The sequence below is a fragment of the Salmo salar genome, chromosome ssa22, assembly GCF_905237065.1.
Source record: "Salmo salar chromosome ssa22, Ssal_v3.1, whole genome shotgun sequence".
In the NCBI taxonomy this organism is placed as follows: Eukaryota; Metazoa; Chordata; class Actinopteri; order Salmoniformes; family Salmonidae; genus Salmo; species Salmo salar.
The window spans coordinates 53,997,458-54,016,050 of record NC_059463.1 but is presented as its reverse complement, the minus strand read 5'-3'; the positions used below and the strand labels follow the sequence as shown (position 1 = coordinate 54,016,050).

Below are 18,593 nucleotides of genomic sequence, written 5' to 3'. Positions count from 1 at the left end.
GGGCCACCATTGTTCCTTTCCCAAGAAAGCTAAGGTAACTGAGCTAAACGACTATCGCCCCGTAGCAATCACTTCCTTCATCATGAAGTGCCTCAAATTTCTTACCCTAGTCTTCAGCTTAGGCAGGCGTCTCTGCCAGCAGATATAGATTAGACCAGATGCGATGATGACCAGACAGACAGAACCTATGATCACCAGGACCACAAACAGCTTCCCGTAGTCACTACGCGTCTGACTGGGTCTGGAGTGACAGGTGCTAGCACTGCTGTAGCTCTGGATGCCAATCTGGAACCAGAACCAGACATATGGAAAAGTTCAGTTTCATCCAGACAGATTCATTAGTAGCCTGGTCCTGACAGATGAATATACAGTGCCTTGCAAAAGTATTCACCCCCCTTGCCGTTTTTCCTATTTTGTTGCATTACGACCTGTAATTTAAAAATATTTTTATTTGGATTTCATGTAATGGACACACACAAAATTGTCCAAATTAGTGAAGTGAAATGAAAAAAAATTACTTGTTTAAAAAAATTCAAAAAATGTTTTAATGGGAAAGTGGTGAGTGCATATGTATTCACTCCCTTTGCTATGAAGCCCCTAAATAAGATATGGTGCAACCAATTACCTTCAGAAGTCACATAATTAGTTAAATAAAGTCCACCTGTGTGCAATCTAAGTGTCACATGATCTGTCACATGATCTCAGTATATATACACCTATTCTGAAAGGCCCCAGAGTCTGCAACACCACTAAGCAAGGGGCACCACCAAGCAAGCGGCACCATGAAGACCAAGGAGCTCTCCAAACAGGTCAGGGACAAAGTTGTGCCGAAGTACAGATCAGGGTTGAGTTATAAATAAATATCTGAAACGTTGAACATCCCACGGAGCACCATTAAATCCATTATTAACAAATGGAAAGAATATGGCACTACAACAAACCTGCCAAGAGAGGGCCGCCCACCAAAACTCAAGGACCAGGCAAGGAGGGCATTAATCAGAGAGGAAACAAAGAGACCAAAGATAACTCTGAAGGAGCTCCACAGCGGAGATTAGAGTATTTATCCATAGGACCACGTTAAGCCGTACACTCCACAGAGCTGGGCTTTATGGAAGTGGCCAGAAAAAAAACATTGCTTAAAGAAAAAAATAAGCAAACACATTCGGTGTTTGCCAAAAGGCATGTGGGAGACTACCCAAACATATGGAAGAAGATACTCTGGTCAGATGAGACTAAAACTGAGGTTTTTGGCCATCAAGGAAAACGCTGTGTCTGGCACAAACCCAACACCTCTCATCACCCCGAGAACACCATATCCCCACAGTGAAGCATGGTGGTGGCAGCATCATGCCTAGTGGTTAGAGCGTTGAACTAGTAACCGAAAGGTTGCAAGATCGAATCCCCGAGCTGACAAGGTAAAAATCTGTCGCTCTGCCCCTGAACAAGGCAGTTAACCCACTGTTCCTAGGCCGTCATTGCAAATAAGAATTTGTTCATAACTGACTTGCCTAGTTAAATTAAGGTTAAACAAATGCTGTGGGGATGTTTTTCATCATCAGGGTCTGGGAAACTGGTCAGAATTGAAGGAATGATGGCGCTAAATACAGGGAAATTCTTGAGGGAAACCTGTTTCAGTCTTCCAGAGATTTGAGACTGGGACGGAGGTTCAACTTCCAGCAGGACAATGACCCTAAGCATACTGCTAAAGCAACACTCGAGTGGTTTAAGGGGAAACATTTAAATGTCTTGGAATGGCCTAGTCAAAGCCCAGACCTCAATCCAACCAATTGAGAATCTGTGGTATGACTTAAAGATTGCTGTACACTCCAAAAGGGTTCTTTGGCTGTCCCCATTGGAGAACCCTTTTTGGTTCCAGGTAGAAACCTTTTGGTTCCATGTTGTACCCTATGTGAAATGATTCTACGTGGAACCCAAAAGAGTTCTACCTGGAACCAAAATGGTTTTACATGGAACCAAAAAGGGTTCTTCAGTGTTATTTTATGGGGACAGCCGAAGAACCGTTTTTGGTTCTAGATTGTGTCTAGAATCTAAAAGGGTTCTTCGGCTGTCTCCATAGGAAAACAATTTGAAGAACCCTTTTTGTTCCAGGTAGAACCCCATGTAGAGCCCTTTTTACAGAGGGATCTACCTGGAACCAAAAAGGGTTTTCCTATGGGGACAGCTGAACTTTTGGAACCCTTTTGGAACCCTTTTTTCTAACAGTGTAGCTCCAGGAGCCGGTCCCCACTCTCCACACGGATCTCATCCTGATAACAACAACAGGAGAGGTCAAAGGTCACGGTCACAGTGAAAACAGGTGAACCAGGTAGCCTGGTTGTTGTCAGATCAGTTTGCTTTGTGCTTTTAACCAACTCCTATGAAGTTAAGTAACTAGCAGAAACAAAAACAGATCTGGGGCCTGAGGATAGGGTAGAGTAAACAGACAGACAGACAAACAGGAACCCATCCAACTTGAAGGAGCTGGAGCAGTTTTGCCTTCAAGAATGGGTAAAAATCCCAGTGGCTAGATGTGCGAAGTTTATAGAGACATATTCCAAGAGACTTGCAGCTATAATTGCTGCAAAAGGTGGCTCTACAAAGTATTGACTTTGTGGGGGTGAATAGTTATGCACGCTCAAGTTTTCAGTGTTTTTGTCTTATTTCTTGTTTGTTTTACAAGAAAAAATATTTTGCATCTTCAAAGTGTAAATCAAATGATACAAACCCCCCAAAAATCTATTTTAATTCCAGGTTGTAAGGCAAAAATATAGGAAAAATGCCAAGGGGGGTGAATACTTTTGCAAGGCACTGTACTACCTTGGTCCAGACAGATGAATTACTAGCCTGGTCCAGACAGATGAATTACTAGCCTGGTCCAGACAGATGAATTACTAGCCTGGTCCAGACAGATGAATTACTAGCCTGGTCCCAGAGGTGCTGTTTGTGCTCAGTCTACTCCTACGATGTGGATCAGACTAACAAACTACTGTAACATATATAAGGTTGTAAATTCCAAGGAACAAAAGCATCTTACCTTGTGTAAACCTTTCCTTATCTCCCCTAACATCGACAGCACATCCTTGGTGGCAATAACTCCTAAAAGACAGGCAGATTTCAGAAATAAATAAATAATATGCACAAGCCCAAGTAAGCAAGTTTTGTACTCCACTCCAGAAAAACTTGACTCAAAATTTACATTTTAGTCATTTAGCAGACACTCTTATCCAGAGCTACTTACAGTAGTGAATGCATTTCATACATGTTTTTTGTTCTTTTTTTTCATACTGGTCCCCCGTGGGAATCAAACCCACAACCCTGGCGTTGCAAACACCATGCTCTACCAACTGAGCCACACGGGACCACATTCCCTAATGATCTCCAGTAGAAACATGCTCATAAGTAGGTCTGGAACTTGAGTGAAGGGAGAAAGTGAACCAGAGCTGGGTCCTACACACAGCCATAGGTCCTACCCAATGATGTTATACAGTATGTCTGTAGACGTCCTCTTACCGTGTTCGCTGGCCAGTGTGATGAGCAGCTGGTGGTCCTGCATGGTGGGTTTAGAGAGAGAGATGAGCCAGGAGCCCTGAGGACTGTCCATCTTCCTAGAGAAGGCTGTTTCTAGTAGCTCCAGGAGCCGGTCCCCACTCTCCTCACGGAACTCATCCTGAGATGTCACAGGGTTAGGGAAAAGTTAGTTAGTTAGAGAAGGCTGTCTCTACACTTAAAAGCTACACTCCAAAAGGGTTCTTCGGTTGTCCCCATAGGAGAACCCTTTTTGGTTCCAGGTAGAACCCTTTTGGGTTCCATGTTGTACCCTATGTGAAATGATTCTACATGGAACCCAAAATAGTTCTACCTGGAACCAAAATGGTTTTACATGGAACCAAAAAGGGTTCTTCAAAGTGTTATTTAATGTATGTAGGTTTAGGTTCTAGAATGTATCTAGAACCTAAAAGGGTTCTTCGGCTTTCCCCATAAGAGAACAGTTTGAAGAACCCTTTTTGTTCCAGGTAGAACCCCATGTAGAGCCCTTTTTACAGAGGGGTCTACATGGAATCCAAAAGGGTTCTCCTATGGGGACAGCTGAAGAACCCTTTTGGAACCCTTTTTTCTAACAGTGCAGCTCCAGGAGCCGGTCCCCACTCTCCACACGGATCTCATCCTGATAACAACAACAGGAGAGGTCAAAGGTCACGGTCACAGTGAAAACAGGTGAACCAGGTAGCCTGGTTGTTGTCAGATCAGTTTGCTTTGTGCTTTTAACCAACTCCTATGAAGTTAAGTAACTAGCAGATACAAAAACGATCTGGGGACTGAGGATAGGGTAGAGTAAACAGACAGACAGACAAACAAATACACAACTGTTTAACAGTGGAGGATAAAAGAGAAGTCCAGGTGGTGATGTTGTCTGTTGTTGTCATTGCATGCATGTTTTAATAAATCAATATACTGCCAAGTATGGTGTTGAATTAATCACACTCCTGTGTAGGAGCTGCTGTTTCCAAAACAAAACATGTCGTTCTGTGGATCTGAGAGTTTCTCTCTTCCTCCCTGCTGGGTACTACTGGTTACTCTGCAGCGGTTGGCGTGACAACCCAAAAGGTCACATTGATTATAATCGCATTGCTTTGTGCTGTTTCCATGGTGACTGAAGACTCTTGGGTGATGGAGGGGGTGTGACGGATGGCGAGGAGGATGTTGTGTTTAAGGACCAACTGTCAGAGGACAGAAAGGGCTGTCTTCTGTCTGTCTGTTAGCTCCTGTTTGTCTCACAGTGAAGGACAACAATGGAGCTAATCTGAATCAATTGGCTAGCCTGGTTAAAAACAGACTGAACACTACACTCACTACAGTTTAACCAGGCTACCATCTGATGGCATCCCATCATGCCATATTGATTCAATTATAGATTCAACTAGTAGGCATGAAATTATTGTAGGGAATTGTCTAAGAAACAGCAACAATATAGTGCTGCATTACTATGGTCCTATAAAATCGGTATGATGTAAACTCAGCACAAAAAGAAACGTCCCTTTTTCAGGACCCTGTCTTTCAAAGATAATTCGTAAAAATCCAAATAACTTCACAGCATCATCGGACTGAGCTTTTTGTCATTGCAGACAATCTCAACGCTGTGCGTTACAGGGAAGACATCCTCCTCCCTCATGTGGTACCCTTACTGCAGACTCATCCTGACATGACACTCCAGCATGACAATGCCACCAGCCATACTGCTCGTTCTGTGCGTGATTTCCTGCAAGACAGGAATGTCAGTGTTCTGCCATGGCCAGTGAAGAGCCCGGATCTCAATCCGTTTGAGCACGTCTTGGACCTGTTGGATCGGAGGGTGAGGGCTAGGGTCATTCCTCCAGAAATGTCCGGGAACTTGCAGGTGCCTTGGTGGAAGAGTGGGGTAACATCTCACAGCAAGAACTGGCAAATCTGGTGTAGTCTGAGGGGGAGATGCACTGCAGTACTTAATGCAGCTGGTGGCCACACCAGATACTCACTGTTACTTTTGATTTGACCCCCCCCTTTGTTCAGTGACACATTATTTCATTTCTGTTAGTCACATGTCTGTGGATCTTGTTCAGTTTATGTCTCAGTTGTTGAATCTTGATATGTTCATACAAATATTTACACATGTTAAATTTGCTGAAAATAAACGCAGTTGACAGTGAGAGGACGTTTATTTTTTTGCTGAGTTTAGTTAGTCACGTTATGGTCCTCAACGTTGTGGTACTCACACAGTCAACGCTGTCTGACATGTTGAGGATGATGTAGCCCTTCCCAGCCAGATCGCTCCAGTCCACACAGATCACCTGGTGGTTACACGAAGAGAGGAGTTAATATGAGCAAGTATGAGGTTGTTAAACCAATCACAACCCTCAAAATATACAGTTCAATAGTGTGACAGAGTGGGTTCAAACTAGAGTCTCCTTAGTGTTAACCCGCTGAACTAAAGCTTGGGCATTACCTCAAGGAGCTAACAGAGTCTTCAGGTCTCAGGTTACTCATCATATGATCATAGTTTACTGAACTAGATGAGAGATACTACTGAACCGTTACCTGAACCCGTACCTGTACCTGAACCGTTACCTGAACCCGTACCCATACCTGAACCCGTACCTGTACCTGAACCCGTACCTGAACCTGTACCCATACCTGAACCCGTACCTGTACCTGAACCCGTACCTGAACCTGTACCCGTACCCAAACCCGTACCTGAACCTGTACCCGTACCTGAACCCGTACTTGAACCTGAACCTATACCTGTACCTGAACCCGTACCTGAACCTATACCTGAACCAGTACCTGAACCTGAACCTATACCTGAAACTGAACCTGAACCTGTACCTGAACCCATACCTGTACCCGTACCTGAACCTGAACCCGTACCTGAACCCGTACCTGAACCCATACCTGTACCCATACCTGAACCTGAACCCGTACCTGAACCCGTACCTGAACCCGTACCTGTACCCATACCTGAACCTGAACCCGTACCTGAACCCGTACCCAAACCCGTACCTGAACCTGTACCTGAACCTGTACCTGAACCTATACCTGTACCTGTACCTGCTGTATCTCCTGTGAGAGCTCTGTCTCTGTTAACAGCTCTGTTCCTCCATGTTTGACCTCCTGCTCCTCCTGCCTCCTCTCCTCCTCCTCCTCCTGGCCCTCCTCTGTGAAGCCGACTGTGGGGGCCAAAGAAGCAGAGGGGGCCGTGGTCAGGGGAGAGATGGCCCCTCCTCTTCCCCTGTCACTCCCAGGTCCTCCAAGGACCACTGTCTCCTCTTCCTCTTCATCCTCTTCCTCCAACACCTCCTCCCGGTCTTCTGTATGAGTGTTGTCCGGCTGGAGGGGCCCAAAGCTGGGGAAGACACCCACCTCTGGGAGGGTGGGTCTGGAGGTGGCGATGGAGACGTCAGGCTCAGTGGTGGGACTCTCCCTCTTCATCTCCCCATCCATCTCCTCTTCCTCTACCTCGACTGTGTCCCCAGGAGGTGATTCCTGGCCCCCGTGTACTGGGACATATTGTGGGTCTAAGGTGGTGGATTCTACAGGAAACACCGGGTCAGCAACAGGGATGGTGGTGGTGCTAGACAGGCCCAGGTTCTGGGCATAGCCAAGCTCTACGGGGAGGCCGCTGGACTCTCTCTCCATCTCCCATAACTCCCGCTCCAGGTTCTCCATCGCAGTCATGAAAGGAGAAGTGTGGTTCCCCTGTCTGGGTTCCTCCATAGGAGAGGTGGAGGACTGGGAGAGGGTTTGACTGTAACCTGAGAAAAATCAAGAAGAAATGGTAGTACTTGATTTTACAGTACAGAGATGACCAGGTATTTACTAGTACACACAGTAATAACCTATGAATTACTTGTTGTTTTATTTGGAATGTGGTAACAGATTAGGTTTAACTCAGGAAGGCTCTTTAACTCTGTGATGTGACATGTGTCAGTGTGACTGGGACAGATGTATTATCCACAACACAGACAGGAATGTCAATCCCTACCGAAAAAGTTTGGCATGAGCCCTCAAATCCTCAAAAGAGTTATACAGCTGCACCATTGAGAGCATCTTGACTGGCTGCATCACTACTTGGTATGGCAACTGCACCGCCTTCGATCGCATGGCGCTACAGAGGGTGGTGCGGACAGTCCAGTATATCACTGGGGCCCGAGCTACCTGTCATCCAGGCGGTGTTAAAGGAAGGCCCGGAAAATTGTTGAAGACTCCAGCCACCCAAGCAATAGACTGTTCTCTCTGCTTCCGAACGGCAAGTCTGACACCAACATGCTCCTGAACAGCTTCTATCGCCAAGCCATAAGACTGATGTATAGCTAACAAAAGGGCTATACGGACTACATGTATTGACAATTTTTTGGGGCACACTCACAGATCTCTACACACTCATTCACACATACACACACACACTTAATTTGCTCACATATACACACACACACACTCACATACAATCATTATATACGCTGCTGCTACTCTGTTTACCATATATCCTGATGCCTAGTCCACTTACCCCTATCTACCTCCACCAGTCCAGTATCCCGTCACATTATCAGCACTGGCCCTAGAACTGAGCCTGTATATAGCTTACTTCATTTCTCCTGTTCTTCTTATTTCTATTTCTCATGTGTTTTTGTTCTACTTTACTTTATATTAATAATATTTTTTGTACTGATATTGATTACTGCATTGTTGGGAAAGAGCTTGCAAGAAAGGCATTTCACTGTACTTGCACACATAACAATAAACTTGAAACTTGAAACTAGTGTTGCTTGGATTACAATAGGCTGGGTGGCAGCCCCCCCAGAATTACAGTCAGTCCCATTGAAACATGATGTACATTTAGAAACGATTTGCCAGACACAGATTAAACCTATCGTCCTGGAATAGAAAACTGAGAGTGACAGCATGTCCCACATGGATTCCTTTGTGTCATCTGTTCAGTGATCTCTGAGTTCAGTGGGTTAAAGAGAGAGGCTTAGTACTAAGAAAGAGAGGAGGACTGAGCTAATGCTGAAAGACAACTGGCATAACAATGAGTCTGGTACTGTACAGTAGACACTGTAACTCTTCTATCTCTGTCGAGTCATTCATGTTCGTCATGACGTTGAACGAACAAAGACAGAGAGGACCTAGCTAAAACACAAACAGACTCGGTTCCAAAACCATAGCCTGGTCCCAGATGTGTTTGTGCTGTCTTGCCAACTCCTATAGATTGAACCACCAGGCTAAGCTAGGCTACATAACAACAAGAGGCTACAGAGAATAAACTGCTGCTGATGCTTTCTGCCTGAAAGTCGACTCCACCCGATATCTGCAGCGTGGAATCCCATCTGTCACCACGGTACAGACCTGGGTTCAAATAGTAACTGAAATCATTCAGATATTTTAGTGTCTCCTCTAGCCTGCCTGGAGTACCAGGTGCGCGGGGATTTGCAGTTTTGGGACTATTCCATTTGTCTTTTAAGATAGGCGAGTTCAATCAGGCACAGATCAAGTATTTGAAATTATTTCAAATATCATTTGAACCCAGGTCTGCCACTTTGGCCTGTGTGTGCCTGTTTGGGCAGTGAAAGATATTCCCATTCCCCCTTCTGCATAATGCAACGAATCAGACTCCACTTTCTCTGCAGTGCTCTGCCTGTGCCCAGCCTACCAAAATAAACAGTACTGAGCCTAACTATACCCATTTCAGCAATACCATACTCACTTCTACAGCGTGTCTAGTGCTGCAGTTTGAGACATGTTACCTGCTGCCATGTATTCCCGCTATCAAGGGTGTTCCCTGTCCTTCTCCTGTCCTTGGCACGAAATAATGGATAAGATGTAGCAGGGGAACTCTGAAGTCTGACAGGAAGGACATACCACTGTCATATACATAGTCTACGTACCTCTGAGGGACTTCCTGTCTAGATCAGTGATGTTGACTTGGTCTCTGTCATTGTCCCAGAGGTTAACAGAGGACTGGAGAGGCTTGTTGTCTTCACCGTCCTCACTGAAGAACCCTGAGGACTCCTGGGACGTGTCCTGCTGGGAGGTCTCCCTTCCCTGTGAGGTTAGGCCTGGTACCGTGGTCGGGCTGCCTGGAACTACAGAGAAAAAAATGATACTTTACTGTCTTGATTTATTATTGTCAATCCACAGACATTTGTATTTTGCTTATAGCCCAACCCCAAAGACACAAACACTCTCCTTGGACCAGTTTCTCAGGGGTTAAATACCTTGCTCAAAGCGACAACGACAGGAGATTGCATCGAGGGTACTGATGCAAGTGAGGCTCTGGTTGCCATGCCCCACCAGATTTTTCAGTCGGATATTGTAATGAACCAGCAACCCTCTGGTTGCTGGCCCGCTTCTCTAACCTACCGGTCATCATCTCAGGCTGCTCCTCCACGTCTAGGTCCAGGTCAATGAGGGACAGAGGAGAGGGCTGGGAGGTGGACAGCAGGGTGGGTGGTCCATCACTCAACAGGGTGTCACAGGACAACAGGAACAACAGTGTGGAGCCTGGAAAGAAAGAGTGAAGGAAAGAAAGATTTCCACACAGTTCTTAGTTAATACCAGGTAAGTACCAGCTTAAATCAGCTGTGAAATAAACCAAGACAAGATTTTCACTGTCAACCGTTTTTTGGAAAAATAAATAGCAGTCAAATAGCCTTGTTCTCTGCGATTTTTCTACAGTGTTAAATTGTGGCTACATACTGTCTTATACGACCCGTGTGTATTTTACAGCAGCTGTTGTATGTGACTTGCCACAGGATAGGACACTGGCATGGCCGAGACAGATGGACATGAGGTAACTAAGCACTTAACCTGCTAAGACACTTTCTCCAGTCTAGTGCACTCTACTGCCACTTCCCTGCCTCCTTAACCCCAGTCTAGTCAACCCCAGCCTTTCCCCAGCTTATTATTAACCCCAGCCTGTCCACAGCCTGTCCCCAGCCTGTCCACAGCCTAGTCTTAACCCCAGCATTCTGCTGCCTGTCCGCAGCATAGTCTTAACCCCAGCCTGTCCCAGATGGCTTAGTAAGGCCTAGAGTCCAACCAGCTTAGTATCACAATCCACACTGTCTGAACACGCTTACTACACTACGGTGTCACACTGAGCTTAATCCCCTGTGTCTCTGTCACCAGGCCAGGCCCAGGTCACCGACCACATGGCAAGAAGTGTCACCAAAAGGCAAGACAGAAATACCAATCGTGGAACATAGAACCAAATATTGTGTGCGCAGGCCAGCTACCTCGAGTAAGTTAACAGTCTGTTAAGAGAGACTACCAAAACTGGTTCATTCCATATTCCCCAAACACATTTTCCATCCTAGCCGTGGCTTTCTCTATGCAGAGTCACGGAGTCTTGTAAAACAGGCTTTTTCACCACGCCAGGACACCGGCCCAGCCACATGGCAGAAAGAGTTACCAAGACAAGACAGAGGTTTATTCCTTCAAAACACATTTTCCATTTACCAAGCCGTGGCTTTTATATGCAGAGTCACAGAGGCTTGTAGTTAGATAAGGACAAGCCAGTGGAGCTGGCAGAACTTCTGTCACATTGATAAAAACTCAAACCCATCACTGTTCTCTTCCTGGTGTGGCTCTGTCTGTCTCTGCTGGCTCTTCAAACACATCACTTGTGTGTGTGTGTGTGTGTGTGTGTGTGTGTGTGTGTGTGTGTGTGTGTGTGTGTGTGTGTGTGTGTAAAGCAGAGGCTCCTAAGCAAAGCAAAAAATGAGGCTCATGGTACTGTATGTGCCAAAAATCTTCAATTCCTCCCAGCCACAAGCTAAAAATCTTCAATCCCTCCCAGCCACAAGCTAAAAATCTTCAATACCTCCCAGCCACAAGCTAAAAATCTTCAATCCCTCCCAGCCACAAGCTAAAAATCTTCAATACCTCCCAGCCACCAGCTAAAAATCTTCAACCCCTCCCAGCCACCAGCTAAAAATCTTCAATCCCTCCCAGCCACAAGCTAAAAATCTTCAATTCCTCCCAGCCACAAGCTAAAAATCTTCAATCCCTCCCAGCCACAAGCTAAAAATCTTCAATCCCTCCCAGCCACAAGCTAAAAATCTTCAATCCCTCCCAGCCACCAGCTAAAAATCTTCAATCCCTCCCAGCCACAAGCTAAAAATCTTAAATCCCTCCCAGCCACAAGCTAAAAATCTTCAATACCTCCCAGCCACCAGCTAAAAATCTTCAATCCCTCCCAGCCACAAGCTAAAAATCTTCAATCCCTCCCAGCCACCAGCTAAAAATCTTCAACCCCTCCCAGCCACCAGCTAAAAATCTTCAATCCCTCCCAGCCACAAGATAAAAATCTTCATTCCTCCCAGCCACCAGCTAAAAAGTTCCAATCTCTACCAGCTGCAAGCTAAAAAGCTTCAATCCCTCCTAGCCACAAGCTAAAAAGCTTCAATCCCTCCCAGCCACCAGCTAAAAATCTTCAATCCCTCCCAGCCACAAGCTAAAAATCTTTAATCCCTCCCAGCCACAAGCTAAAAATCTTCAAATCCTCCCAGCCACAAGATAAAAATCTTCCATCCTCCCAGCCACCAGCTAAAAAGTTCCAATCTCTACCAGCTGCAAGCTAAAAAGCTTCAATCTCTCCCAGCCACAAGCTAAAAAGCTTCAATTCCTCCCAGCCACCAGCTAAAAAGTTCCAATCTCTCCCAGCTGCAAGATAAAAAGTTCCAATCTCTCCCAGCTGCAAGATAAAAAAAACTCCAATCTCTCCCAGCCACCAGCTAAATAGCTCCAATCCCCCCAGCTGCAAGATAAAAAGCTTCACAGAGAAGTAAACATTTAAATCCCTTCACTGATACAGCCAGAGCGGATGTTCAGAAGCAAGTGCCAAGCAGCAAGTGACTTTTCTGGGTCTCTTCCTCTCAGCAGCTAATGCATAAATAAAAGTTAGCAGAAGCGAGAAACCCCCAACCCTCCACTGGCTAACTTGCCAGTCTGCAGGGGCTAAGGGTTTAGGGGTACAGGAGCTAGGGGTTTAGGGGCTAGAGGTTTAAGGGCTAGGAGTTTAGGGGGCTAGGGGCTTAGGGGTTTATGTTGGCATCTCTGTTGGTAGGCTACATAGCATGCCTTGGTTTTAGCTCAGTGGGCTAACACTGCTGCTGTGATCAACTGGGTTTGAACCTATGTCTCCTGAACAGTCACACCATACGGCTTGTGTTAGCCCGCCGAGCTAAAGGCTAAAACTCAGGGAGCTAACACAAGCCTTCAGGCAGGTCTCAGGCAACATACGGCATCATGGAAACATGTTCCACTGAACCACATCCATTACACTGGGCTATTGGCCAACTATCATAGTACTGCTCTGGCTCTGTGCTCTCTAAGTTCCCACATGGCTTCGCCTGTGGCTAACCTTGGGTACCTTCCCAATGACTCCCCAATACCTACATAGTGGCTCTGGTCAAAAGAAGTGCACTATGCAGGGAACAGGGTGCCATTTGGAAAGCAGCTCTTAATCACCGAGGGGCTGACGTGAACAACAGTGCTGTATTCTACATTTAGCTTCAAGGACAAGACTTGAAGGTCACAGGAGAAAGACTATGGCCTAGGTCCAATCAAATCAAGCGTTAACTGGCGATAGCAGACACCCGATTAGCGGATGTTTTGGCAATGTTGGAGGTGGAACTGCGTTGGAAGCCATCTTGCGATCATTGCCACACCCGTCCCACTCACGTTACAAGTTCAGAAGGAAAAAGTGTAGGCTGTATAGAAAATAGAAAAATCATTCAACTAAATAACGAGGGTTTCTATCATTATAAAGGAGGTGTAGATTACATCTCACATTCCAGTGTTCCTAATGGAGGTGTAGATTACATCTCACATTCCAGTGTTCCTAATGGAGGTGTAGATTACATCTCACATTCCAGTGTTCCTAATGGAGGTGTAGATTACATCTCACATTCCAGTGTTCCTAATGGAGGTGTAGATTACATTTCACATTCCAGTGTTCCTAATGGAGGTGTAGATTACATCTCACATTCCAGTGTTCCTAATGGAGGTGTAGATTACATCTCACATTCCAGTGTTCCTAATGGAGGTGTAGATTACATCTCACATTCCAGTGTTTCTAATGGAGGTGTAGATTACATCTCACATTCCAGTGTTCCTAAAGGAGGTGTAGATTACATTTCACATTCCAGTGTTCCTAATGGAGGTGTAGATTACATCTCACATTACAGTGTTCCTAATGGAGGTAGATTACATCTCACATTCCAGTGTTTCTAATGGAGGTGTAGATTACATCTCACATTCCAGTGTTCCTAATGGAGGTGTAGATTACATCTCACATTCCAGTGTTCCTAATGGAGGTGTAGATTACATCTCACATTCCAGTGTTCCTAATGGAGGTGTAGATTACATCTCACATTCCAGTGTTCCTAATGGAGGTGTAGATTACATCTCACATTCCAGTGTTCCTAATGGAGGTGTAGATTACATCTCACATTCCAGTGTTCCTAATGGAGGTGTAGATTACATCTCACATTCCAGTGTTCCAACGTGTAAACCAGGCCGTGTTCTGTTAATGCGACTCCCTGCAGCCAATTACAATGTCCGTTTTAGGTAAAATGCCAGGAGCCACTTGTGGATTTGACAGTTCTAACGCAGTTCCACCTCAGACATTCCAAAACAACCACTATGACCATGTTTATGGAGTTTTACCACTCACAAAACTTTACTTTCAACGTCATTTCATTTACCAATATGTGATGTGAAAGGACACTACTCATAAACAACAGCAACAAGCACAGCATCAATTATAGTCAATGTGGATTAAATCAAATTGATACTCTTGATAATTATTTCTTTACTTGGAACAGGATTTTAGGATGATCCCTGACTGATTGTGCAAAATGTTTTGCTTCTTCAGTTGATCCAATTCTCTCTTGCCCCTAAATCTCTCTCTGTTGGAGTCAGATTCCCTCTAAATCTCTCTGTTGGAGTCAGATTCCCTCTAAATCTCTCTGTTGGAGTCAGATTCCCTCTAAATCTCTCTGTTGGAGTCAGATTCCCTCTAAATCTCTCTGTTGGAGTCAGATTCCCTCTAAATCTCTCTGTTGGAGTCAGATTCCCTCTAAATCTCTCTCTCAGATTCCCTCGAAATCTCTCTGTTGGAGTCAGATTCCCTCTAAATCTCTGTGTTGGAGTCAGATTCCCTCTAAATCTCTCTGTTGGAGTCAGATTCCCTCTAAATCTCTCTGTTAGAGTCAGATTCCCTCTAAATCTCTCTCTCTGTTGGAGTCAGATTCCCTCTAAATCTCTCTCTATTGCAGTCAGATTCCCTCTGTTCACTGGATCACATAGCAGCCAATTGTTTATTTTACCTTTATTTAACTAGGCAAGTCAGTTAAGAACAAATTCTTTGTGATTCAGCTTGGATTCGAACCAGGGTGTCTGTAGAGACACCTCAAACACTGAGATGCAGTGCCTTAGACCACTGCGCCGCTCGGGAGCCCTTTGTTGCAGGGGAATCATGTGGAGTATCAAATCAAACTTACAGCAGGTATAAAAGTTGATTCCCACTACATCCTTCACATGTGCAATCGCTGCTCTGCACCCCACTGGACATTGATTTTGTGTGTGATTCTTCATCTTTAGTTGAAGCCCACACACATGTCTTCGTGAGTGTGTGTGGTGTGTATGTGTGCCTGCATGTGTGTGTGTGTGTGTGTGTGTGTGTGTGTGTGTGTGTGTGTGTGTGTGTGTGTGTGTGTGTGTGTGTGTGTGTGTGTGTGTGTGTGTGTGTGTGTGTGTGTGTGTGTGTGTGTGTGTGTGTGCCTGCATGTGTATGTGTGTGTGTGTGTGTGTGTGTGTGTGTGTGTGTGTGTGTGTGTGTGTGTGTGTGTGTGTGTGTGTGTGTGTGTGTTTGTAGAATGACATGTAGTAGAACGACACAGGTTCCAGCTACTTTGTTATCTGTATCACAGGATTTTCACAGGCGTCTCCCCATCATGGTGGTCAATAGCATGATAAATGACTATTCTCTGCTCTCAATAGTTTCCAGGATCCTGCTGTCTGCTGTAGGTGCACTCACAATCACTGCACCGCATTGGACATCCTTCATACAGATATATTCAATCTCTCCCTATCCCAGTCTGTTGTCCCCACATGCTTTAAGATGGCCACCATTGTCCCTGTACCTAAGAAAGCAAAGGTAATTGAACTAAATTACTACCTGCCTATAGACATAGATTAGGAATCACTGGCCACTTTAAGGAAATGAAACACTAGCCACTTTAATAATGTCTCTGTATCTGCATTACTCATCTCATATGTGTAAACTGTACTCTATACTATTCTACGGTATCTTAAAACTAAAACTAAATGCATGCTCTTCAACCAATTGGTGCCTGCACCCGCCCGACTAGCATCACTACTCTGGACGGTTCAGACTTAGAATATATGGACAACTACAAATACCTAGGTGTCTGGCTAGACTGTAAACTCTCCTTCCAGACTCATATTAAGCATCTCCAATCCAAAATGAAATCTAGAATCGGCTTCCAATTCCGCAACAAAGCCTCCTTCACTCATGCTGCCAAACATACCCTCGTAAAACTGACTATCCTACCGATCCTTGACTTTGGCGATGTCATTTACAAAATAGCCTCCAACACTCTACTCAACAAATTGGATGCAGTCTATCACAGTGTCATTCGTTTTGTCACCAAAGCCCCATATACTACCCACCACCACAACCTGTATGCTCTTGTTGGCTGGCCCTTGCTACATATTCGTCGCCAAACCCACTGGCTTCAGGTCATCTATAAGTCTTTGCTAGGTAAAGCCCCGCCTTATCTATTCTTGTTAGAGCCAGTTTGCGCTGTTCTGTGAAGGGAGTAGTACACAGCATTGTACGAGATCATCAGTTTCTTGCCAATTTCTCGCATGGAATAGCCATCATTTCTCAGAACAAGAATACACTGACGAGTTTCAGAAGAAAGGTCTTTGTTTCTAGACATTTGGAGCCTGTAATCGAACCCACAAATGCTGATGCTCCAGATACCTAACTAGTCTAAAGGCCAGTTTTATTGCTTCTTAATCAGAACAACAGTTTTCAGCTGTGCTAACATAATTGCAAAAGGGTTTTCTAATGATCAATTAGTCTTTTAAAATTATAAACTTGGATTAGCTAACACAATGTGCCATTGGAACACAGGAGTGATGGTTGCTGATAATGGGCCTCTGTACGCCTATGTAGATATTCCATAAAAAATCTGACGTTTCCAGCTACAATAGTCATTTACAACATTAACAATGTCTACACTGTATATCTGATCAATTTATGTTATTTTAATGGACAAAAAATGTGCTTTTCTTTCAGAAACATGGACATATGTAAGTGACCCCAAACTTTTGAACGGTAGTGTATATTCTTAATCCATGACTTACTTAGATTTGTGTGTATTGAGTGTATGTTGTGAAACTGTTATATATTACATATTAGATATTACTTCACCGTCAGAGCTAGGAACACAAGCATTTCACTACACCCGCAATAACATCTGCTCAACGAGTGTATGTGACCAATAAAATTGTATTTGATTTGATATCCTTTACAATCACTGCATCACAATTGGACATACTTCATATCCTTTACAATCACTGCATCACATTGGACATCCTTCATATCCTTTACAATCACTGCATCACAATTGGACATCCTTCATATCCTTTACAATCACTGCATCACAATTGGACATCCTTCATATCCTTTACAATCACTGCATCACAATTGGACATCCTTCATATCCTTTACAATCACTGCATCACATTGGACATCCTTCATATCCTTTACAATCACTGCATCACATTGGACATCCTTCATTTCCTTTACAAGGATGAAGTAGCGAAACCACACGTGTCAGTGTCAGTGTGCATGTGAATGGTTTGGGTCATTATACTGTTATCTCCATCAGTAATCAATCAGTTATCTGTCCTAAAATGTGCATTCATGAGGGTGAATAGCATGATTAATTACTATTCTACCTGCTCTGCATGGGTTCCAGGATGCTGGCTGCTTGCTGTAGGAGGACGGCTGGGCTGCAGACAGACAGAGGCTGACTTTGCAGCACTGCGTAGGCTGCTAGGTAGCTTTAACTGTGGGTAGTAGTAAGATTTATAGTCCCTGGTCTCTTGGCATGGCTGCCAGCAGTGCACATTGCTCACAGCAGAAAACTGTGAGCTGGTGGGAAAGTGGACAGAAACTCATACACAAAGGTGTATATGAGTCTGACTCAGGATAGGTATGTCTGACTTAGGATAGGTGTGATATCTGTCTGACTCAGAATAGGTCTGATATCTGTCTGACTCGGGATAGGTGTGATATGAGTCTGACTCAGAATAAGTCTGATATCTGTCTGACTCAGGATAAGTCTGATATCTGTCTGACTCAGGATAAGTCTGATATCTGTCTGACTTAGGATAGGTCTGATATCTGTCTTATTCAGGATAGGTCTGATATCTGTCTTATTCAGGATAGGTCTGATATCTGTCTTATTCAGGATAGGTCTGATATCTGTCTTACTCAGGATAGGTCTGATATCTGTCTTATTCAGGATAGGTCTGATGTCTGTCTTAGGATAGGTTTGATATCTGTCTGACTCAGGATAGGTTTGATATCTGTCTGACTCAGGATAGGTCTGATATCTGTCTTATTCAGGATAGGTCTGATATCTGTCTGGATGTCAGAGGTAGAAGAGAACCCTATCCTGGTTCCTTCTGAAGCAGTCAGTGAAATGCAGGATGGAGAAGCATAAACAGCTACACATCTCTATCGGCATAGTAAATAACCATTTAATAAGGCTTAATATCTCTATCGGCATAGTAAATAACCATGTAATAAGGCTTAATATCTCTATCAGCATAGTAAATAACCATGTAATAAGGCTTAATATCTCTATCAGCATAGTAAATAACCATGTAATAAGGCTTAATATCTCTATCGGCATAGTAAATAACCATGTAATAAGGCTTAATATCTCTATCGGCATAGTAAATAACCATGTAATAAGGCTTAATATCTCTATCGGCATAGTAAATAACCATGTAAT

The 18,593-nt window shown here is 44.4% G+C and overlaps 1 protein-coding gene across 5 annotated transcripts in view; it reads right to left on the bottom strand.

The window, feature by feature from the left end:
* Positions 1-18,593, bottom strand: part of LOC106583720 (podocalyxin-like protein 2) — a 33,081-nt gene that overhangs the window by 5,979 nt on the left and 8,509 nt on the right. For 3 of the 5 annotated variants that reach the window (XM_014168253.2, XM_014168252.2, XM_014168250.2), the window contains exons 2-8: positions 9,892-10,032; positions 9,417-9,614; positions 6,577-7,286; positions 5,751-5,825; positions 3,511-3,667; positions 3,035-3,096; positions 106-285 (exon numbers count right to left, since the gene is read on the bottom strand). In XM_014168253.2, coding sequence (XP_014023728.1) covers positions 106-285; positions 3,035-3,096; positions 3,511-3,667; positions 5,751-5,825; positions 6,577-7,286; positions 9,417-9,614; positions 9,892-9,901 — 1,392 coding nt within the window. In that variant the 5' untranslated portion in view covers positions 9,902-10,032. The remainder of the gene's footprint in view (positions 1-105; positions 286-3,034; positions 3,097-3,510; positions 3,668-5,750; positions 5,826-6,576; positions 7,287-9,416; positions 9,615-9,891; positions 10,033-18,593) is intronic. The other 2 variants (XM_045705631.1, XM_045705632.1) reach the window with 2 other exon arrangements.